Source organism: Chlorocebus sabaeus, chromosome 22 (assembly GCF_047675955.1).
Source record: "Chlorocebus sabaeus isolate Y175 chromosome 22, mChlSab1.0.hap1, whole genome shotgun sequence".
Taxonomy (NCBI): domain Eukaryota; kingdom Metazoa; phylum Chordata; class Mammalia; order Primates; family Cercopithecidae; genus Chlorocebus; species Chlorocebus sabaeus.
The window spans coordinates 74,320,514-74,339,838 of NC_132925.1; the positions used below are offsets into that span (position 1 = coordinate 74,320,514).

At 36.5% G+C, this 19,325-nt stretch overlaps 1 protein-coding gene across 19 annotated transcripts in view; it reads left to right on the top strand.

The window, feature by feature from the left end:
* MAGI1 (membrane associated guanylate kinase, WW and PDZ domain containing 1) overlaps positions 1-19,325 on the top strand; it is a 675,347-nt gene that overhangs the window by 555,764 nt on the left and 100,258 nt on the right. For all 19 annotated transcript variants that reach the window (XM_073009956.1, XM_007984898.3, XM_007984906.3 and 16 more), the window contains exons 5-6: positions 1,779-1,983; positions 18,591-18,673. In XM_073009956.1, coding sequence (XP_072866057.1) covers positions 1,779-1,983; positions 18,591-18,673 — 288 coding nt within the window. The remainder of the gene's footprint in view (positions 1-1,778; positions 1,984-18,590; positions 18,674-19,325) is intronic.

Sequence of the window (19,325 nt, forward strand, 5' to 3'; positions counted from 1 at the left end):
AATATTTGTTAGCTTCTAGAGAATTAAAGGTGACTCTCTTAATTCTTGCCAGGTTTTGAATTTATTTTGTTATTGATTGGTCATTTCAAAATTTTTGTTCTGTGTTGGCCTAGTTCCTTTCTGTTCCCTTACTTCTAGTTGATCTATTCATCTGCACTCTTGGATATAAGTTGCAAAATTAACTCAAATTATTTAAGCAGGAAAGTGAATTTGGGGGTTCAAGCAATCAAAACGATGGGCATCCTTGATTTCAGGTATGAAATCAGAGATCAGAGGCTCAGTCTGGGATATTAGATGACTTTCTCCATCTTTCGCCTCTCCTTTCCTCTGTGTGCACTTAATTCTCTGGCAAGTCATGTCAAGCTGTGTCAAGATGGCTGCCAACACCTGCAGCATGAGAACCTATTAGCAAAAAGGCTCCAGCCTCAAGCAACCACCTCTGGCTTCATGATTCCAGTAAATCTTCCATGTCTGACATTCAAATTTGTTTGCCTTAGATCACATACCTATTCCTGACCTAATAACAAAGACAAAAATGATAGAATACTCCAGATTGGCAAGGAGTACGATGTGGAGCCAGGAGTAGGTCCCCTCCTGGACCATGTGGGACCTGGAGTGGAGGGAAGCACCACAAGGATACCTGAGTGGTGCTGGCAGGAGAAGAGCAGATAGATGCAGGGCTGAGAATACCTACAGGCAGCCTCCTCAAGGGTAGTACATCTTTGGTGGTAGTGGTGGTTTAGTAGGCTTAGCATGTCCTCCATCCAGCTTTTAGATTACCTTTACTCTCATGTGTGTCACTGGGAGTTCTCATCAGAGAAAACTTTGAAAATAGCCTTTTGTCATTCTTCAGTCTGTTTTCACTAAATCAGAAATGTCTACAGAATTACTGTGGGAGATAGAAATTCACTACATACGCTGATTATTCAGTTTTAAAGCCCTGTAGAGATTGACATTTAATATCATCGGCCTCTATAAAAATTCAACCAGAATGTCAACAATGCCATTTGGGGATACTTTGATGACATCACCCCGATGTTTCTAGTTAATAAGAAGGCAAGGAGACTCAAGTATTTCGAGCCTTCTTTTAAGACTCAAGTCGTATCAGTCCGCCCACATGATACTGTTCTCGGGGTAACTGTCTGGGTTTTCACAGGAACGTAACTTTTTCAAAAGAGGTTCCAATCTGATTCACTGGTATAGCTCTCTCCATATTCTAAACTTTTGTATATGTTTCAGCTTGATTTACCATTCTTTGATCTTTGCCAGTGTCTACCAAAGATATTTATACAAATATAAAAATAACGTAAAATAATTTCTATAAGAATGGGTAATAATGCCACTGTGTCTGTGTTTTCACCCTGGATACTTTTTTGTGCCCAAACATCTTCTGAATAATGAAATCAAGTGATACCTATGGAATGAGGGTGCAGATCCATCTGTGTTTTGATGGCCTTCTTAGTTTAAGAGTTTGAGTCATGAATTTGTTTCTTCTTTGACATTTCCAAGATTGTGAGCAATACATTACTTGGGATTTTCTCCCCTTCTTCTTAAGTAAAATAAGTTTCATTGATCATTTCGATGCTTTCCAATTAAGGGACAGACATCTAAATAAAATAGGAGTAATAGTTAATGGCCAGGAATTAGGAAAGGATAAGAGCGTTTAAGAATATGGATGTGTATAGTTGCATACTTCCCAGGTATGGGTTATGATTGCTGAATACCTTTTTTTTCCCCCCTCTCTTTCTCTCTCTCTCTCACCTCTTCACATGATTAAGCAACCGATTCTGGTGAACAAGACGAGCACACTCTCCAAGAAACAGCATTACCACCTGTGAATAATAGCATCATCGCTGCTCCCATCACGGACCCTTCTCAGAAGTTCCCTCAATACCTACCTCTTTCTGCAGAGGATAATTTAGGTCCTCTACCTGAAAACTGGGAGATGGCCTATACCGAAAATGGAGAAGTCTATTTTATAGAGTAAAGTATACCATTATTTCTACCTAAATCTCTCTTTCTTTTCCCTTCCTTCCCTCTGTCTAGCAACTGCCAATGTAAACTACATTTAAGGGATTGATCACCCACTGATGGTATTATTTAATAAGGTTTAATAAGTTTTGCATAAAAAGGTAATTAATTTACTACTTATTGATTCTGAACAGTTTGAGGAAGCATAAAGTTAATCATTTCCCTAAAGGTTTAGACAACTACATTATGGTATATAGAAATTATGACATAATATTTAAAGAGCGTATTTAACCATTAAAAATAGTAAATATGTTGCTTTTTTTTTCTTAATTGAACTGCAATGTCCTTATTGTTTTAAGACTTCTTCATATATTCTGGATACAATTCCTTTATCATATATGTGATTTGTATGCATTTTCTCCAAGTCCAGCTTTTCTTTTCATTGTCTCAACTATGTCTTTCAAAGAGCAAAAACTCTTAATTTTGATGAAGTCTGATTTATCAGTTTTCTTTTTAGTCAATTGTGCTTTTTCTGTAGTAGCTAGGAAATCTTTGCCTAATATAGTCAAAAATATTTTCATTTTTTACATTTTATGTTTAGGTCTGCAATACACAAGTTAATATTTTTACATGGTGCAAGGTGTATGAATTAAGATTTGAGAACAGACAGACAGGAAAGTCTCTCAGATTTATAAAACGTAAATGCTATATAGTTAAACATTTAATAATCTTTTCTGAAAAGGAAAAAAAATGGCTACATTTTAAACCATTCTGGAAAATCTAAGATAATGTGGTTTTCCTAACCAACAGTAGTCAGTTTTTAAGTGCAGTATTTTGACTGTATTATCCTATCATTGAGATTCACCATGTTTTAATGGACCACTAAGAAAAAGAAAATGATTAAATTATTTTAAAAATAAAACCACAGATTCATCTATTATACTCACATAGATTGAAATTGATCTACTGTTAAGTCAACAATAACAAAGGGGAGGATGTTGCAGAAAACTATGAGAAGGATCTCAATTTTGCAAAATATGCATGTATACATACATATCCTACATCTATTCTGTGTGTACATTTGTTTCTGTTAATATGTAGATCAAGTTCTAGACGCAGAAAGTTCTAGAAGTATCTATTAACAATTGGGTTTGAGTTAAGTAAATAACTTACTTTCTAACCAGATGTTTCATTGATGTGGATTGTGAATTTTTTATACTTTGCGTGTGTGCGTATACACACACTTTATTTATTTATTTATTTATTTATTTATTTATTTATTTATTTCCCTCCCTGAGATGGGGCCTCACTGTATTGCCTGGGCTGGAGTGCCGTGGCATGATCATAGCTCACTGCAGCCTCTATCTCCTGGGCTTAAGTGATCCTCCCATCTCAGCCTCCCAAAGTGCTGGAATTACAGGTGTGAGTCACTAAGCCTGGCATACTTAAGCATATGTTTTATAATTAGAAAAAAACAATGAAAATTAGGTAGTATGATTTTTCTAAACATATGGGAGTTAGAGAAAAGGCTTGGATCTCAGAACACCCTCTTGGACAGCCGGGTGCAGTGGCTCACGCCTGTAATCCCAGCATTTTGGAAAGCCAAGGCAGGCAGATCATCTGAAGTCATGAATTCTAGACCAGCCTGGCGAACATGGTGAAACTCCATAAAAAATTAGCCAGGTATGGTGGTACATGCCTATAGTTCTAGCCACTTGAGAGGCTGAGGCAGGAGAATCACTTGAACCTCGGAGATGGAGGTTGCAGTGAGCCGAGATCGCACCACTGCATAGCTTGGGTAACAGAGCAAGGCTCTGTCTCAAAAAAAAAAAAAAAAAAAAAAAAAAAAAAAAAAAAAAGAATACCGTCTTTGAGAACCTACCCAGGAAGAATTCTGAGATAAATGAATTAGAGCTTCTGTGCTATTTTCCAGCTAGAGGGAGGGGACAACTCATGTTTCTGTCTTCATGTTAATGACAAATGCTTTTTAAAAATAAGGATAAAAGAAGTAGTCTTTTCTTGAGAGTCAAGAAGTGTATTAATTAAGATCTCAACTAAAGGGTCATGTTGTTTCCAGCATTTACAAGTTATTTGACGTTAGGAACTTTAGTTTACCTCTTGCATCTCAGTTTTCTATATATATATAAAAGGAGAACATGAATACTATGAATTGTACCTACCTTGTCAAACTGTTAGCAAGAATTAGAGGAGATAGATGAACTAAAGTTCTTGGGCTAGTACTAATTAGTGATCACTATTGTTACTGTTACCATTTTCGTCATCATTAGCTGTGGTTATTCTGAGGAGTTTAAACATTGTTATAAAAATGGATGCCAACCATAAAATCAAAAATTTACTTAGCTTTTGCAATAAATTGCCTTTGAAATTATGTCACATTAGTAAAGCAGAATTATGCTGAGAAAAGGGAAGGATATTAGGTTTTTCTGTAGTAGCTAGGAAATCTTTGCCTAACACAGTCAAAAATATTTTCATTTTTTACATTTTATGTTTAGGTCTGCAATACACAGAATAATCTGTGAAACTCAGATTCTTAGAAAAGAATGTACTAGTAATTTTGTTCAAAACTAACTTGATACATTGGAAAAAGGGAGGTTGGATATCTTGATGGTTAGCGGGATGCTGGCCTTCTAAACTATGGCTGGCTTTCAAGAGAATGTAGTGATTTGCCTAGTTTTTATAACTTAGCTTTTAGGTGATGTAAAGCCAGTGTTTCACTTGCCTAAGGTTTAGTAGAAAAATTATACAAAAATGTGGCTTATGATAATTATGAGATTTGTTTGCGACTATCAAATTTCACATATATTAAATGATTAGATACATATCATTTATATTTTTAGCCTAAATTGTATATACCGGTTACTTTGTTTTCATGTGTTTTTCATTCTAAAAAACTTCTTTTTAGGATATCTTACATTGAATAGCAAATTAAACCGCATTAGAACCAGATCTACCTTGTTTATGCATGTGCGTGTGTGTACACTTACATGCAAATATATATACATTTGTTTTATAGTTTTTGGAAAATTGAAGAAATAGTAGAAATTTAATAGAACTTTAAAAAATCAAGCATGGATTTGTAAACCTTTGGCATTGTATAGAAAACAAAACATAAGAAGTCTTTGAAAGGAAGAGCAAATAAGACAGACTAGCTAGGGAACCTGGGATCAAAGGAATACTAGGTGATGAGTTCCCTTTCTGTTTTACTTCATTTATCCAGACTTAGAGCTAAAGAGCCAGCAACCCAGAAATACCAACAGATGGAGGCAAATAAAGCCCTAATAAAAGCCTGCTCTCTCTAGCCAAAGGATCAGGAAAGGGGCATCCTACAAGACAGAAAACTTTTATTCAACAACCATTCTACTCTAGCAACAGCACAGAAAAACGTGTGATCCTATGCCCCAAGGGTAGAAGCTTAGACTTCTATCCTTGACAGGCTGTGTGACTAGAAGCTGAAACCTCCCTGCTGGGTAGTGTCAGAAAAGGCCAAGTGCAGAGCTGGCACTTTGCATCCAGGCAGTAAGGAGATTCCCCTTATTTCCACATAGATTTAGTGGAGACCACTTGAGGGAACTCAGGACTTCCACCCCACCTGGCAGTAATGAAACACCCTCTTCCTCCCCACTGGTGTGGTGTCAGAGGAGGTTTAGAGGAGAATCAGGATTTTTACCACCATCCAGTGGTAAAGAGCCCACCCTCTCTGTATGGAGTCAGAGAGGCCAGCTTGTGAGCAATAGTGAGATAGTCCTACCCCTCCCAGCCTAGCTGTATCAACAAAGGCCTAGTGGGGAGCTCAAGCCACCATCCCCACCCAGCAGTAAGAAGGAGCCCATTCCCCTCTCAGGTGTCAACAAAAGCCAAGTGGGGACCCCACCTAAAAGTAACAGATAACCCCCTTTCCTCTTTTCAGCCATATTAGGAAAAGCCAATAGAAGGTATAAGATCCAGACCCCTATAATGTAATACCGAAAATATCCACGTTAATAATAAAAAAAATCACTTGTTATCCTAAGAATCAGGAAGATGTCAAAATGAGTGAAAAAAGGCGATGAGTGAATACCAACACAGGGATAATAGCACTGTTAGAATTACCTAACAGATTTTAATGCAGCCATTATAAAGTTACTTCATCAAGCAGTTATACCATGCTTAAGCCAAATAGAAAATTAGAATGTTTCAGCCAAAAATAGAAAGTCTCAGCAAAGCCATAGAAGATTTAAAAAAAAAATAGTAATTTTTCAACTGAAAAATACAATAGCCAAAACAAAAAGCTTAGTAGATGGATTCAACAGCAGAAGAGAGTGGGGAGAGGAAAGAATCTGTGGACCTGAAAATAGAAATTACCCAATAAGAACAATAGAGAGAAAATCAACTGGGGGAAAAACAAACAAAAAAACAAACAAACAGAGCTTCAGGGGCATTTGGAACAATAACAAAAGATCTAACATTTATTTCATTGGAGTCCCAGGGGAAGAGAAAGTAGGTGGTACTGAAAAGAAAAGTACTTGAAGAACTAATGGTTGAAAATTTTCTAAATTTGGCAAAAGAAATAAACCTACAGGTTCAATAACCTGGCTGAACCCAAAGAAAACTACAGCAAGACACATTCATAGTCAAATTTTTGAAAACTAAAACCAGAAAAACGTTGAAAGCAACAAGAAATGACACCCTATGTATGTTAGTGAAACAAGTAAAATGACAGCATATTTGTCATCAGAAGCAACAAAGGCTGAAAGGAAGTGGCATAGCATTTTTATAGTGCTGAAAGAAAAAAGAATTAACCCAGAATTCTACATCCAGTGAGAATATCCTTTAGGAATCAAGGAGAATGAAAATATTCTTAAATGAAAGAAAATTTGCTGCCTGCAGGCCTGCCCTCAATAAATGGCCAAAAGATGTTCTCTAAACAAAAAGAAAATTCTAAAACAAAACCAAAATTCTAAAAAAACAAACAAAAACAATCAGGAAAATAGAAGAATGGAGAAAGTAAAACTATAGATAAATAAAACACTTTTCTTCACCTTTTGAGTTTTCTTTTTTCCCATTTTTATTGAGATATAATTGACTTCTCTTTAAATTTTCCAAATTATGTTTAAGTGTTGAAGCAACAATAATACTGTTTAATGGTTCTAAATGTGTGTAGAGAGAATATTTAAGATAATTTATTATAAGTGAGGGAGGGTAAAAGAATATCAATGGAGATAAGGTTTATCTACTTCAGTCAAAGTGGTAAAGTGATGATGCCAGTAGACTATAAGATATATTAAATATATTTATAAATAATATATATATATAATGTGTGCATATATATGTAATGTAGTATCTAAAGCAGCCACTTACAAGCTATACAAAGGAGATATACTCAACAGTACTGTAGATATATAAAAATGGAATTCTAAAATATTCATGTAACCCACAGAAAGGCCAGAAAAATAAAACAGAGGAAAGAAAAACAGAACAAAAAGAAAATTACGAACAAAATGGAAGACTTAAGCCCTAACATATCAATAACTACATTTAATAAAGTGAACTAAATACAACAATTTAAAGTTGGGGAATGGCAAAGTGAATTAAAAAGCATGACCTAATTGTGTGCTATCTGTGACGCATTATTTCAAATGTAACAATATAGGTATGTTGAAAGTAAAGGATGGGAAAATATATCTTGCAAATGTTAATCGAAAGAGCAAGAGTTGACATATTAATGTCAGATACAGTAGGAAAATCTCCAATGAATTAGAAGTAAACTAAACAACATACTTTTAAATAATCTATGGGTCAAAGAGGAAGTCTCAAGGGAAATTAAAGATAAGTAAATAAATTGAACTGAATGAAAATGTAAATACAGCACATTAAAATAGGTGGGACACAGCCAAGGCAGTGATGAGCGGTAAATTTATAGCACTAAACATATATATGAGAAAAGAGGAGAAGTCTCAAATTAACAGTCTAAACTTGCAATGCAAGAACCTGGAAAGATAAGAATAACTGAAACGCAAAAAGATGGAAGGAAATAATAAAGATAAGAGGAGAAATCAATGCTATCAAGAGCAGAAAAACAATAGACAAAAATCAATGAAAGAAATAGCCAATTCTTCAAAAGGATTTAAAAAATTGAAGAACCTCTAATAAGATTGAGAAAGAAAAAATGAGAGAAGACCAAATTGTCAATATTAGGATTTAAATAAGGAATCAATATGGACCCTAAAGTCATTCAAGATAACAGGGCATCCCTGAAAGAGAGAAGAATCAAATAAACACAATTAAAAAATGATAAAGGGGATATCTCCACTGATCTTACAGAAATACAAACTAGCATCAGAGAATAGTATAAATACCTCTACGCAAATAAACTAGAAAATCTAGAAGAAATGGATGAATTCCTGGACATATACACCCACCCAAGACTAAACCAGAAAGAAGTTGCATTCCTGAATAGACCAATAGCAACTTCTGAAATCGAGACAGTAATGAATAATCTACTAACCAACAAAAGCCCAGAACCAGACAGATTTACAGCCAGATACTACCAGAGGTACAAAGAGGAGCTGGTATAATTCCTTCTGAAACTATTCCAAGCAATAGAAAAAGAGGGTCTCTACCCTAACTCTTTTTGTGAGGCCAGCATCATCCTGATAGCAAAACCTGGCAGACACACACACACACACACACACACACACACAAATTTCAGGCCAATATCCTTGATGAACATTGATGTGAAAATCCTTAATAAAATACTGACAAACCAAATCCAGCAGCACAGTAAAAAGCTTATCCACCACAATCAAGTCATCTTCAACATATGCAAGTCAATAAACATAATCCATCACATAAATGGAACCAATGACCAAAACCACATGATTATCTCTATAGTTGCAGAAAAGGCCTTCGATAAAATTCAACACCCTTTCATGCTAAAAACACTCAATAAACTAGTTATTGATGGAACATATCTCAAAATAATAAGAGCTATTTATTACAAACCCTCAGCCGATATTGTACTGAATGAGCAAAAGTTGGAAGCATTCCCTTGGAAACTGTCATGAGACAAGGATACCCTCTCTCACCACCTGGAAGTTCTGGCTAGGGCAATCAGGCAAGAGAAAGAAATAAAGGGTATTCAAATAGGAAGAGAGGAAGTCAAATTATCTCTATTTGCAGATGAAGTGATTGCATATTTAGAAAACCCCGTCGTCTCAGCCTAAAAAGTCCTTAAGCTTGTAAACAACTTCAGCAAAGTCTCAGGATACAAAATCAATGTGCAAAAATCACAAGTATTCCTATACACCAATAGTAGACAAAGAGCCAAATCATGAGTGAACTCCCATTCACAACTGCTACAAAGAGAATAAAATACCTAGTAATACAACTTACAAGGGATGTGAAGGGCCTCTTCATGGAGAACTACAAACCACTGCTCAAGGAAATAAGAGAGGACACAAACATATGGAAAAACTCTCCATGTTCATGGATAGGAAGAATCAATATTGTGAAAATGGCCATACTGCCCAAAGTAATTTATAGATTCAGTGCTATCCCCATCAAGCTACCACTGACTTTCTTCACAGAATTAGAAAAAACTACTTTAAATTTCATATAGAACCAAAAAAGAACCTGTGTAGCCAAGACAATCCTAAGCAAAAAGAACAAAGTTGAAAGCATCATGCTATCTGACTTTAAACTCTTCTATAAGGCTACAGTAACCAAAGCAGCATGGTACTGGTACCAAAACAGAGATATAGACCAATGGAACAGAACAGAGCCCTCAGAAATAACACCACACATCTACAACCATATGACCTTTGACAAACCTGACAAAAACAAGCAATGGGGAAAGGATTCCCTATTTAATAAATGGTGTTGGGAAAACTGGCTAACCATATGCAGAAATCTGAAACTGGATCCCTTACTTACACCTTATACAAAGATTAACTCAAGATGGATTAAAGACTTAAACTTAAGACCTAAAACCATAAAAACTCTGGAAGAAAACCTAGACAGTACCTTTCAGGACATAGGCATAGGCGAAGACTTCATGGCTAAAACACCAAAAGCAATGGCAACAAAAGCCAAAATTGACAAATGGGATCTAATTAAGCTAAAGAGCTTCTGCACAGCAAAAGAAACTGTCATCATAGTGAACGGGCAACCTATGGAATGGAAGAACATGTTTGGACTCTATTCATTTGACAAAGGGCTAATATCCAGCATCTACAAGGAACTTAAACAAATATACAAGAGCAAAACAACCCTATCCAAAAGTAGGCGAAGGATATGAACAGACAGTTTTCAAAAGAAGACATGTATGTGGCCAACAAATATATGAAAAAAAGCTCATCATCACTGGTCATTAGAGAAATGCAAATCAAAACCACAATGAGATACCATCTCATGCCAGTTAGAATGGCGATCAATAAAAAGTCAAGAAACAGGCCTGGCGTGGTGGCTCATGCCTGTAATCCCAGCATTTTGGGAGGCCGAGGCGGGCAGATCACAAAGTCAGGAGATCAAGACCATCCTGGCTAACATGGTGAAACCCCATCTACTAAAAATACAGAAAATTTATCAGGCGTGGTGGCGGGCACCTGTAGTCCCAGCTACTAGGGAGGCTGAGGCAGGAGAATGGTGTCAACCTGGGAGGTAGAGCTCGCGGTGAGCCGAGATTGCGCCACTACACTCCAGCCTGGGTGACAGAGTGAGACTCCTTCTTAAAAAAAAAAAAAAAAAAAAAAAAAGTCAAGAAACATTGGGAGGCCCAGGTGGGCGGATCACCAGGTCAGGAGATTGAGACCATCCTGACTAAAATGGTGAAACGCCGTCTCTACTAATAATGAAAAAAACTAGCCAGGCATATTAGCATGAGCCTATAGTCCCAGCTACTCAGGAGACTGAGGCAGGAGAATCACTTGAACCTGGGAGGCAGAGGTTGCAGTGAGCCGAGATTATATCACTGCACACCAGCCAGGGCGACAGAGCAAGACTCCATCTCAAAAAATAAATAAATAAAAAGTCAAGAAACAACAGATGCTGGAGAGATGCTTTTACACTGTTAGTGGGAGTGTAAATTAGTTGAACTATTGTGGAAGACAGTGTGTCAATTCCTCCAGGATATAGAGCTAGAAATACCATTTGGCCCAGCAATCCCATTACTGGGTTTATACCCAAAGGATTATAAGTCATTCTACTATAAAGATACGGATTATAAATCATTCTGCTATAAAGATACGTGCAGACATATGTTTATTGCAGCCTTATTCACAATAGCAAAGACTTGGAACCAACCCAAATGCCCATCAATGATAGACTGGATAAAGAAAATGTGGCACATATATATCATGAAGTACTATGCAGCCATAAGAAAGAATGAGTTCATGTCCTTTGCAAGGACATGGATGAAGTTGGAAACCATCATTCTCAGCAAACTAATATAGGAACAGAAAACCAAACACCACGTGTTCTCACTTATAAGTGGGAGTTAAACAATGAGGACATATGGGCACAGGGAGGGAAACATCACACACTGGGGGGCCTGTCAGGAGGTGGTGGGTAAGGGGAGGGATAGCATTAGGAGAAATACCTAATGTAGATGACATGTTGATGAGTGCAGCAAACCACCATGGCATGTGTATACCTATATAACAAACCTGCATGTTCTGCACGTGTGTCCCCGAACTTAAGTAAAATTTTTTTTAAAAAGAAGAAGAAATAAGTAATGCAAGTAGTATTCCCAGGCTTAAATGAGGAGTGACTCATCACACACAAAAAAAGATAATGAGGAATGAATTTGTATATTTAAGAACTCCTGAAAAAGAAATATTGAACTATTAACACTATTTCTACATAATCTCTTCCAGAAAATAAAAAAGGAAGTTATTTTTGTGAAGCTAATATTACCTTGATAACAAAACTAAACACAGTACAAAAAAGGCATAGATGCAAACACCTTTAACAAAATATTAGTAAGTAGTAATCAGCAATTTCCCATGACCAAGTGGGAATTGTTCTAGTGCTGCAAGGCTGTCTCCGTATTCAAATAAATCAATCAATGTAACCCACCATTTTAACAGGCTAAAGAATTAATGCTTATATTAAGTGATGCGGAAAAAGCATTTAACAAAATTTAGCACTCTTCACATTAAGACTTCTTAGAAAAATGGGAATTAAAGGAAATTTCTTTGACTTGATAAAGAACATCTACAGAAAACCTATGGCCAACATTATACTTAATAGTGAAAAGATGAAATGTTCCTTGCAAGTGTGAAAACAAGTCAAGGATGTCAGCTGTCCCCACTCTTTTTTCTTTTTTTTCTTGAGGCAGGGTCTCACTCCTGTTGCCCATGTTGGAGTGCAGTGGTGTGAACACAGCTCACTGCAGTCTTAACTTTCCTGAACTCAGGTAATCCTCCCACCTCAGCCTCCCGAGTAGCTGGGACTACAGGTACATGCCACTATACCCAGCCAATTTTTTGTAGTTTTTGTAGAGACAGGGTTTCTCTCTGTTGCTCAGGCTGATCTCCAACTCCTGGGCTCAAGAAATCTACCTGCCTCAGCCACCCCAAGTGCTGAGCTGTTCCTACGCTTATTCAACATCATGCTGGAAGTTCTAGCCTGGGTTATGATTCAAGATAAAGAAGTAAAAGCCATACAGATTGAAAAGGAAGAAATGAAACTACTCCTGTTTGCAGATTATATGGTTACCTTAGTAGAAAATCAGGAGAAATGTACCAAGAAAATTTTATAATAAATGAGTTCAGCAAGGTTGCAAGATAAAAGATAAGCATATAAATAGCAGTTGTATTCCACATTCATGGATTGAAAGAATCGATATTGTTAAAATGTCCATGCTACCCAAAGCAGTCTACACATTCAATGCAATCCCTATCAATATACCAAAGACATTCCTTACAGAAAAATGAAAAACAATTCTAAAATTTGTATGGAACCACAAAAGTCCCAGAACAGCCAAACATAACCTGAGTAGAAGAATAAAACTGGAGGAATCACATTACCTGACTTCAAATTATACAAATTATAGTACAGAGATATAGTAACCAAAACCACACAGTACTGGCATAAAAGCAGATACATAGACCAATGGAACAGAATAGAGAACCCAAAAACAAATCCGTACATCTACAGTGAACTCATTTTAGACAAAGGTGCCAAGCACACACATTGGGGAGAGGACAGTCTCTTCAATAAATGGCACTGGGAAAACTGGATATCCATATGCAGTTGCATGAAACTATCCCATATCTCTCTCCATATACTAAAGTCAAATCAAAATGGATTAAAGGCTTTAATCTAAGACCTCCAACTATGAAACTACTAAAAGAAAACATTGGAGAAACTATCTAGGACATGGGAGCGAGCGAAGATTTCTTGAATAATACCTCATAAGCACAGGCAACCAAAGCAAAATGGACAAATGGGATCACATCAAGTTAAAAAGCTGCTGCACAGAAAAGGAAACAAAGTGAGGAAACAACCCATATAATGGGAGAAAATATTTGCAAACTGTCCATCTGACAAAGGATTAATAACGAGACTATATAGGGAGCTCAAACAACTCTGTGGAAAAATCTAGTACTCTGAAAAATGGGGGAAAGATCTGAGTAGACGTTTCTCAAAAGAAGACTCCAGATGGCAGATAGATATGTGAAAAGGTGCTCAACATCACTGATCATCAGAGAAATGCAAATCAAAACTACAGTGAGTTATCTTACCCCAGTTAAAATGGGTTTTATCCAAAAGACAGGCAATAACCAATGCTGGCGAGCATGTGGAGAAAAGGAAACCTTCTCACACTGTTAGTGGGAATGTAAATTAGTATAACCACTATGGGAAACAGTTTGGGGGTTCCTCAAAAAGAAAGAGAAAACAAACAAGCCGTAAAAATAGAGCTATCACGTGATCCAGCAATCCATTGCTAGGTATATACCTAAAAGAAAGGAAATCAGTACATTGAAGGGATATCTGCACTCCCATGTTTATTGCAGGACTGTTCATCATAGTCATGATTTGGAAGCAACCTAAATGTTCATCAACAGATAAATGGATAAAGAAAATGGAGTCCATATACCCGGTGGAGTACTGTTCTGCCATAAAAAAGAATGAGAACCAGTCATTTGCAACAACCTATGTGGAATTGGAGGTCATTATGTTAAGTAAAATAAGCCGGGCACAGAAAGGCAAGCTTCACATGTTCTCACTTATTTGTGGGAGCTAAAAATTAAAACAATTGAACTCATGGAGATAGAGTAGAATGATGTTTACCAGAGGCTGGGATGGGTGGTGGGGTGGTGGTAAGGGGGAAGTGAAGATGGTTAATGGCTACAAAAAAAATAGAAAGAATGAATAAGATCTAGTATTTGATAGCACAGCAGGGTGACTGTAATCAATAATAATGTAATTGTACATTTAAAAATAATGAAATGTATATGATTGAATTGTTTGTGACACAGAGAATAAATGCTTGAGGGAGGTGGTCACTTCATTTACCCTGATGTGATCATTATACATTATATGCCTGTATCAAAATATCTTCTATACCTCATGAATATATGCACCTACCATATACCCACAAAAATTTAAAATTTAATAAATAGCAAGTGTGTGTCTATATACTAGCAATGAATACCTGGTCACCAAAATCAAAAATAAAATATAAAGTTGCTCAAAAAAATAATACAGATGTCAATCTAACAAATTGTGTATTGGATCTTATATGCTGTAAACTCTAAAATGCCAATGAAAGAAGTCAAAGAAGTTCCTTATAAATGGAGAGACGTACTTAAACATGTACATGAATTTTTATAGTAAATTTGTCCACATAGCCAAAAACTAGAAATGATCCAGATGTCTTTGAGTGGTTAGACAGGCTGTGATACATTCATTCCATGGAATGCTACTCAGCAATAAAAAGAATTGATTATTGATATATACAGCAATCTTGATGAAAATTATGCTGAGTGAAAGGGCCAATCAGAAAGTATTACATACAATTCCATTTATATAACATTCTTTTTAAAATTGTTTTTATTTTTATTTTATTTTGAGACAATGTCTCATGGACAGACAGGAAGACTCAGAATTTATAGAGATATCACTACTCCCCAAATGGATATACAGGTTTTATGTAATTTCTGTTAAAATCTCAGTCTTTTTATAGATACAGACAAGTTTATTCTAAAATATAAATAGAAAGGCAAAGGAAATAGAATAGTTAAAACAATTATGAAAAGGAAGAATGAAGTCATAGTAATTCATCTGCTTGATATCAAATGTACTAATTTACATTATTGTGGCTTTATTATATAGTCACAATAATAAAGACTGTGTGGTGTTGGTGAAGGAATAGACTCATAACTTAATGGAACAGAAGGTAGAACCCAGAAATAGATCCACAAGTGTGCCCAACTGATTTTTGACAAAAGCAATTCAATTTGAAAGCAATCCAGTGCAGGGCAGATAGCCTTTTCAGTAAATGGTCCAGGAGCAAGTGGATGACCAGAGGCATGTAACCTAACCTCCACCTAAACCCCACACTTCATACAAAAAAATTAACCCCGAATAAATCAGAGACTGAAATGTGAAACATAAGGCAATAAAACATTTAGGGAAACAGAAAACCAGAAAATTTTTGAAATACAGGACTAGGCAAAGAGACATCAAAAGCAAGATCCCTGAGAAAGAAAAAATGATAAATTCGACATCATTAAAATGAATATTTTTTGATTTGTGAAAGAGCCTGATAGAGGATGGAAGGACAAACTACAGAGAAAATATTTACAGACTCCACATCTAAAAAAGGACTGGTATGTAGAATATACAAAGGACTCTCAAAAGTCCGGAGTGAAAAAAAAATCAAACCATTCGGTTAGAATGTGAACTGAAGATAGGAAGAGAGGGACAGACATTTCACTGAAAAGAGTATGTAGAAGGAAGAGACGCACATGAAAAAATTAGTTCAGCCCCATTAGCTCTGGGGAAATGGAAATGGAAACCACAATGAGATATCATTTGCTTATTAAGATGGCTAAAGTAAAAAATAGTGACAACACTAAGTGATAGTAAAAATTCAGTGAAACTGGATCTCACATCCATTGCTGGTGGGATCGTCTGGCATTCTAGAAAACAGTTCATAACAAACTAAGTGTGCAGCTCATACCATTCGGCAATGGCGCGCATGATCATTTATCCCAGAGAAGTGAACAACATAAATTCACACAAAAGCATGTACATGAATGTTTATAGTACATTTGTCCAAATAGCCAAAAACTAGAAATGATCCAGATGTCTCTGAGTGGTTAGACAGACTGTGATACATTCATTCCATGGAGTTTTACTCAGCAATAAAAAATAATTGATTATTGACATATATAGCAATCTTGATGAGAATTATGCTGAGTGAAAAAGCCAATCATAAAATACGACATATAATGATTCCATTTATAAAACATTCTTTTTGAAATTATTTTTATTTTTATTTTATTTTGAGACAGCGTCTCACTCTGTCACCCAGGCTAGAGTGCAGTGGCACAATCTCTTCTCACTGCTACCTCTGCCTCCTGGGCTCAGGTGATCCTCCTACCTCAGCCTCTCCAGTAGCTAGGACCACAGGTGCGCACCACCACACCTGGCTAGTGTGTGCCGCCACACTAAATTTTTTTTGTATTTTTTTGTAGAGATGGCATTTAATCACATTGCCCAGGCTGGTTTTGAACTCCTGAGCTCAAGCAAGCTGCCTGGCTTGACATTCCAAAGTGCTGGGGTTACAGGCGCTTACCACCAGGCCCAGTGCTATATAACCTTCTTGAAATGACAAAATTATAGAAATAGAGGACAGATTCATAGTTACCAGGGATTAAGAAGAGAGTTGGAGGGAATGGTTGGAAGGGAACCAGATGTGACTATAAAAGGGCAACATGAGGGACCCCGGTGATGATGAAAATGTTTTGTATCTTGACTGTGTCAGTATCAGTATCCTAGTTGTCACAGTATACTATAGTTTTGAAAGATGTTGTTATTGATGGGTTCTAAGTAAAGGGCGTGTGGGATCTCTCTATTCTTTCTTTTAACTGAATGTGAATCTACAAATATTTTTGTTTCAAACACAGTTTTTTTTCTTAATCCTGCGTAATCTACTCTCCTAACAATGATTCTTGTTACTATCTTACTGCATAGAAATAGTGCAGACTATGGATTCTAGTGCAAAACTCTCTGGGTTTAATTCCCAGTTCTATGATGTCTCAGCGGGGTGTCCTTAGGCAAATTGCTTTACCTTTCTGTTATCAATTTTCTCATTTGTAATATGGGAAGCAATAATTTTAATGCCAATAATACTTCTCTCATAGGGTTATTGTAAGGATTAAATAAATTTTAACGTGTAAAAGAATAGATTCTGGCAGTCATATGTGGTCACATTAAGTAGGATTGGTGGTGGTGATGGTGGTGGTTGCTATATTACCTTTTGTTATTTTTATTTTAACGCAGTTGATATGACGTGTTTACATTTGTAGATTCTATTTTTCTCTTAAGCCATGTTTTTTTTTTGACAATTAATAAGATTTGAATCAAAAATAAAGAACTTTGGCAACCCCTCTGCCCTGCCAACTCCCAAATTTACAACCGAAATGTCACAATTCAAACAAAGTTTTAAGTTACTGCCTAAACTTAATTTTTAAAAAATTTCTTGTTTTCATGTCTAGTTTGTAGCCAGAACTACTGGACTGGAGTTGTTTGCCGCACCCCGTTAGCTGCATAGTGCCCTGGGGGCTCAAGCAGAACTTTGTCCCAGCCACTACTTTGGGAAGCACAAAGGCTGAATGCTTCCAGCCATTCTGGTGACATTTCTAACATGATTGAATGACGGTATCTTTGAGAATGTGTCTGTACGCTTTCAGATCTGCAGGGCCCCAGTCACCATCTGTTGAAATACTTCATCTAGAATTGAACTATACCCCTTAGAAGGCAGTTGAGTGACATGTTTAGCCTCTCCAAGCTTATCCTCGGCCCAGACTCTATTGATGACGAGTAATTGGGGGCTGCCATCATTATGTCCAAAGCATAATTTAGGACACTGTGATTTAATGATGTGTATTGGCAGTTTTGAGTCATTTATGTGAATTGAGGTAGTTTCATGCTGTCAGGAGAATTCTTATGTAATATAATGAATGAAATAGCAGCCCTCTTTGTGAGTTTCAGCATCCAAGATTCAAATCATAGTTAAATTTAAAATAAATTGAAGTTTTCTCTGTGACAAATGCGAAGTCTAAAATAATCTAGACAAGGGTAGATGGTATAGGCAAGGGATATCATTTGCAACTCATTTTTCAAAAATGAAACTGGTATTACTTTTTAAGCTTTCAGTAATTGAATAATCATATGTTAGGTAAGTAAAAAGCCTACCTAAGACCCTCCCCAAGCCATTTTATAATTCTAAACTCAGGCCGTCTTCTGGTTTAGATTTGCTGTTAGAAAGTATCTTTGTTGTGGTTAAGGAAGAAATATTCAAGACTGTGTAATTCCGTCATGGGCTTCTTGCTTTTTTTTTGTTTGTTTTGTCAAACAAATTCCTTATTTTTGTTTCTGGATTGCAGCCATAATACGAAAACAACATCTTGGTTAGACCCTCGGTGCCTGAACAAGCAGCAGAAGCCTCTGGAAGAGTGTGAAGATGATGGTAAGGGGCCAGGCAGGTCTTGGGTTAAGTGAATTGGGGGCACTATTCACATGTGCAAATTTTAAAGAGTCGTAGCCAGGTCAGTCGGGTCTTAGGTTGAGTTTTTAAAAGGTAATCCAATTTCTGCTAAATGGACTGTGGTTTACAAAAGCAGGAGGAAAGTCAGAGTTGTTTCAAGAGAAGAATTTGTTTACACATGAAGACAGATGCATACTAATATCTCCATTAGGAGCAGAACAGTCAAACTGTTCAAATGAAGATACATCTTCTGTCTTCAGGAACTTAGAGAAAATTCTAGAAAGTGTCTAGGAATAAAGAAATCAGAGATGCTCTGGTCACTCACACATTCTCAGCTTTAACCCTACCTTTTAAAAGTCTTAGGGGAAAAAGTTGGGAGTTTTTCTTGAACTCTACTTATTTCACATACTTCCCTAGTCTTGGAGGTAGGGGAAACAGATCTAGATATGTTTGAGAATCTCTGTGTAACTTACAGTATACCCACAATACGTAGTAAGTGTATTCTTTTGAGACAGAGGTTGAGGTGTTACCTAGAGCACCACTCTCCCTGTTAATCTTGGAAATGAACTAACGGGCTGTAAGAGCTTTAGTTGAAAAAGTTCATTTCAAGGCTTTGGGTTTTTTAATTACTTCT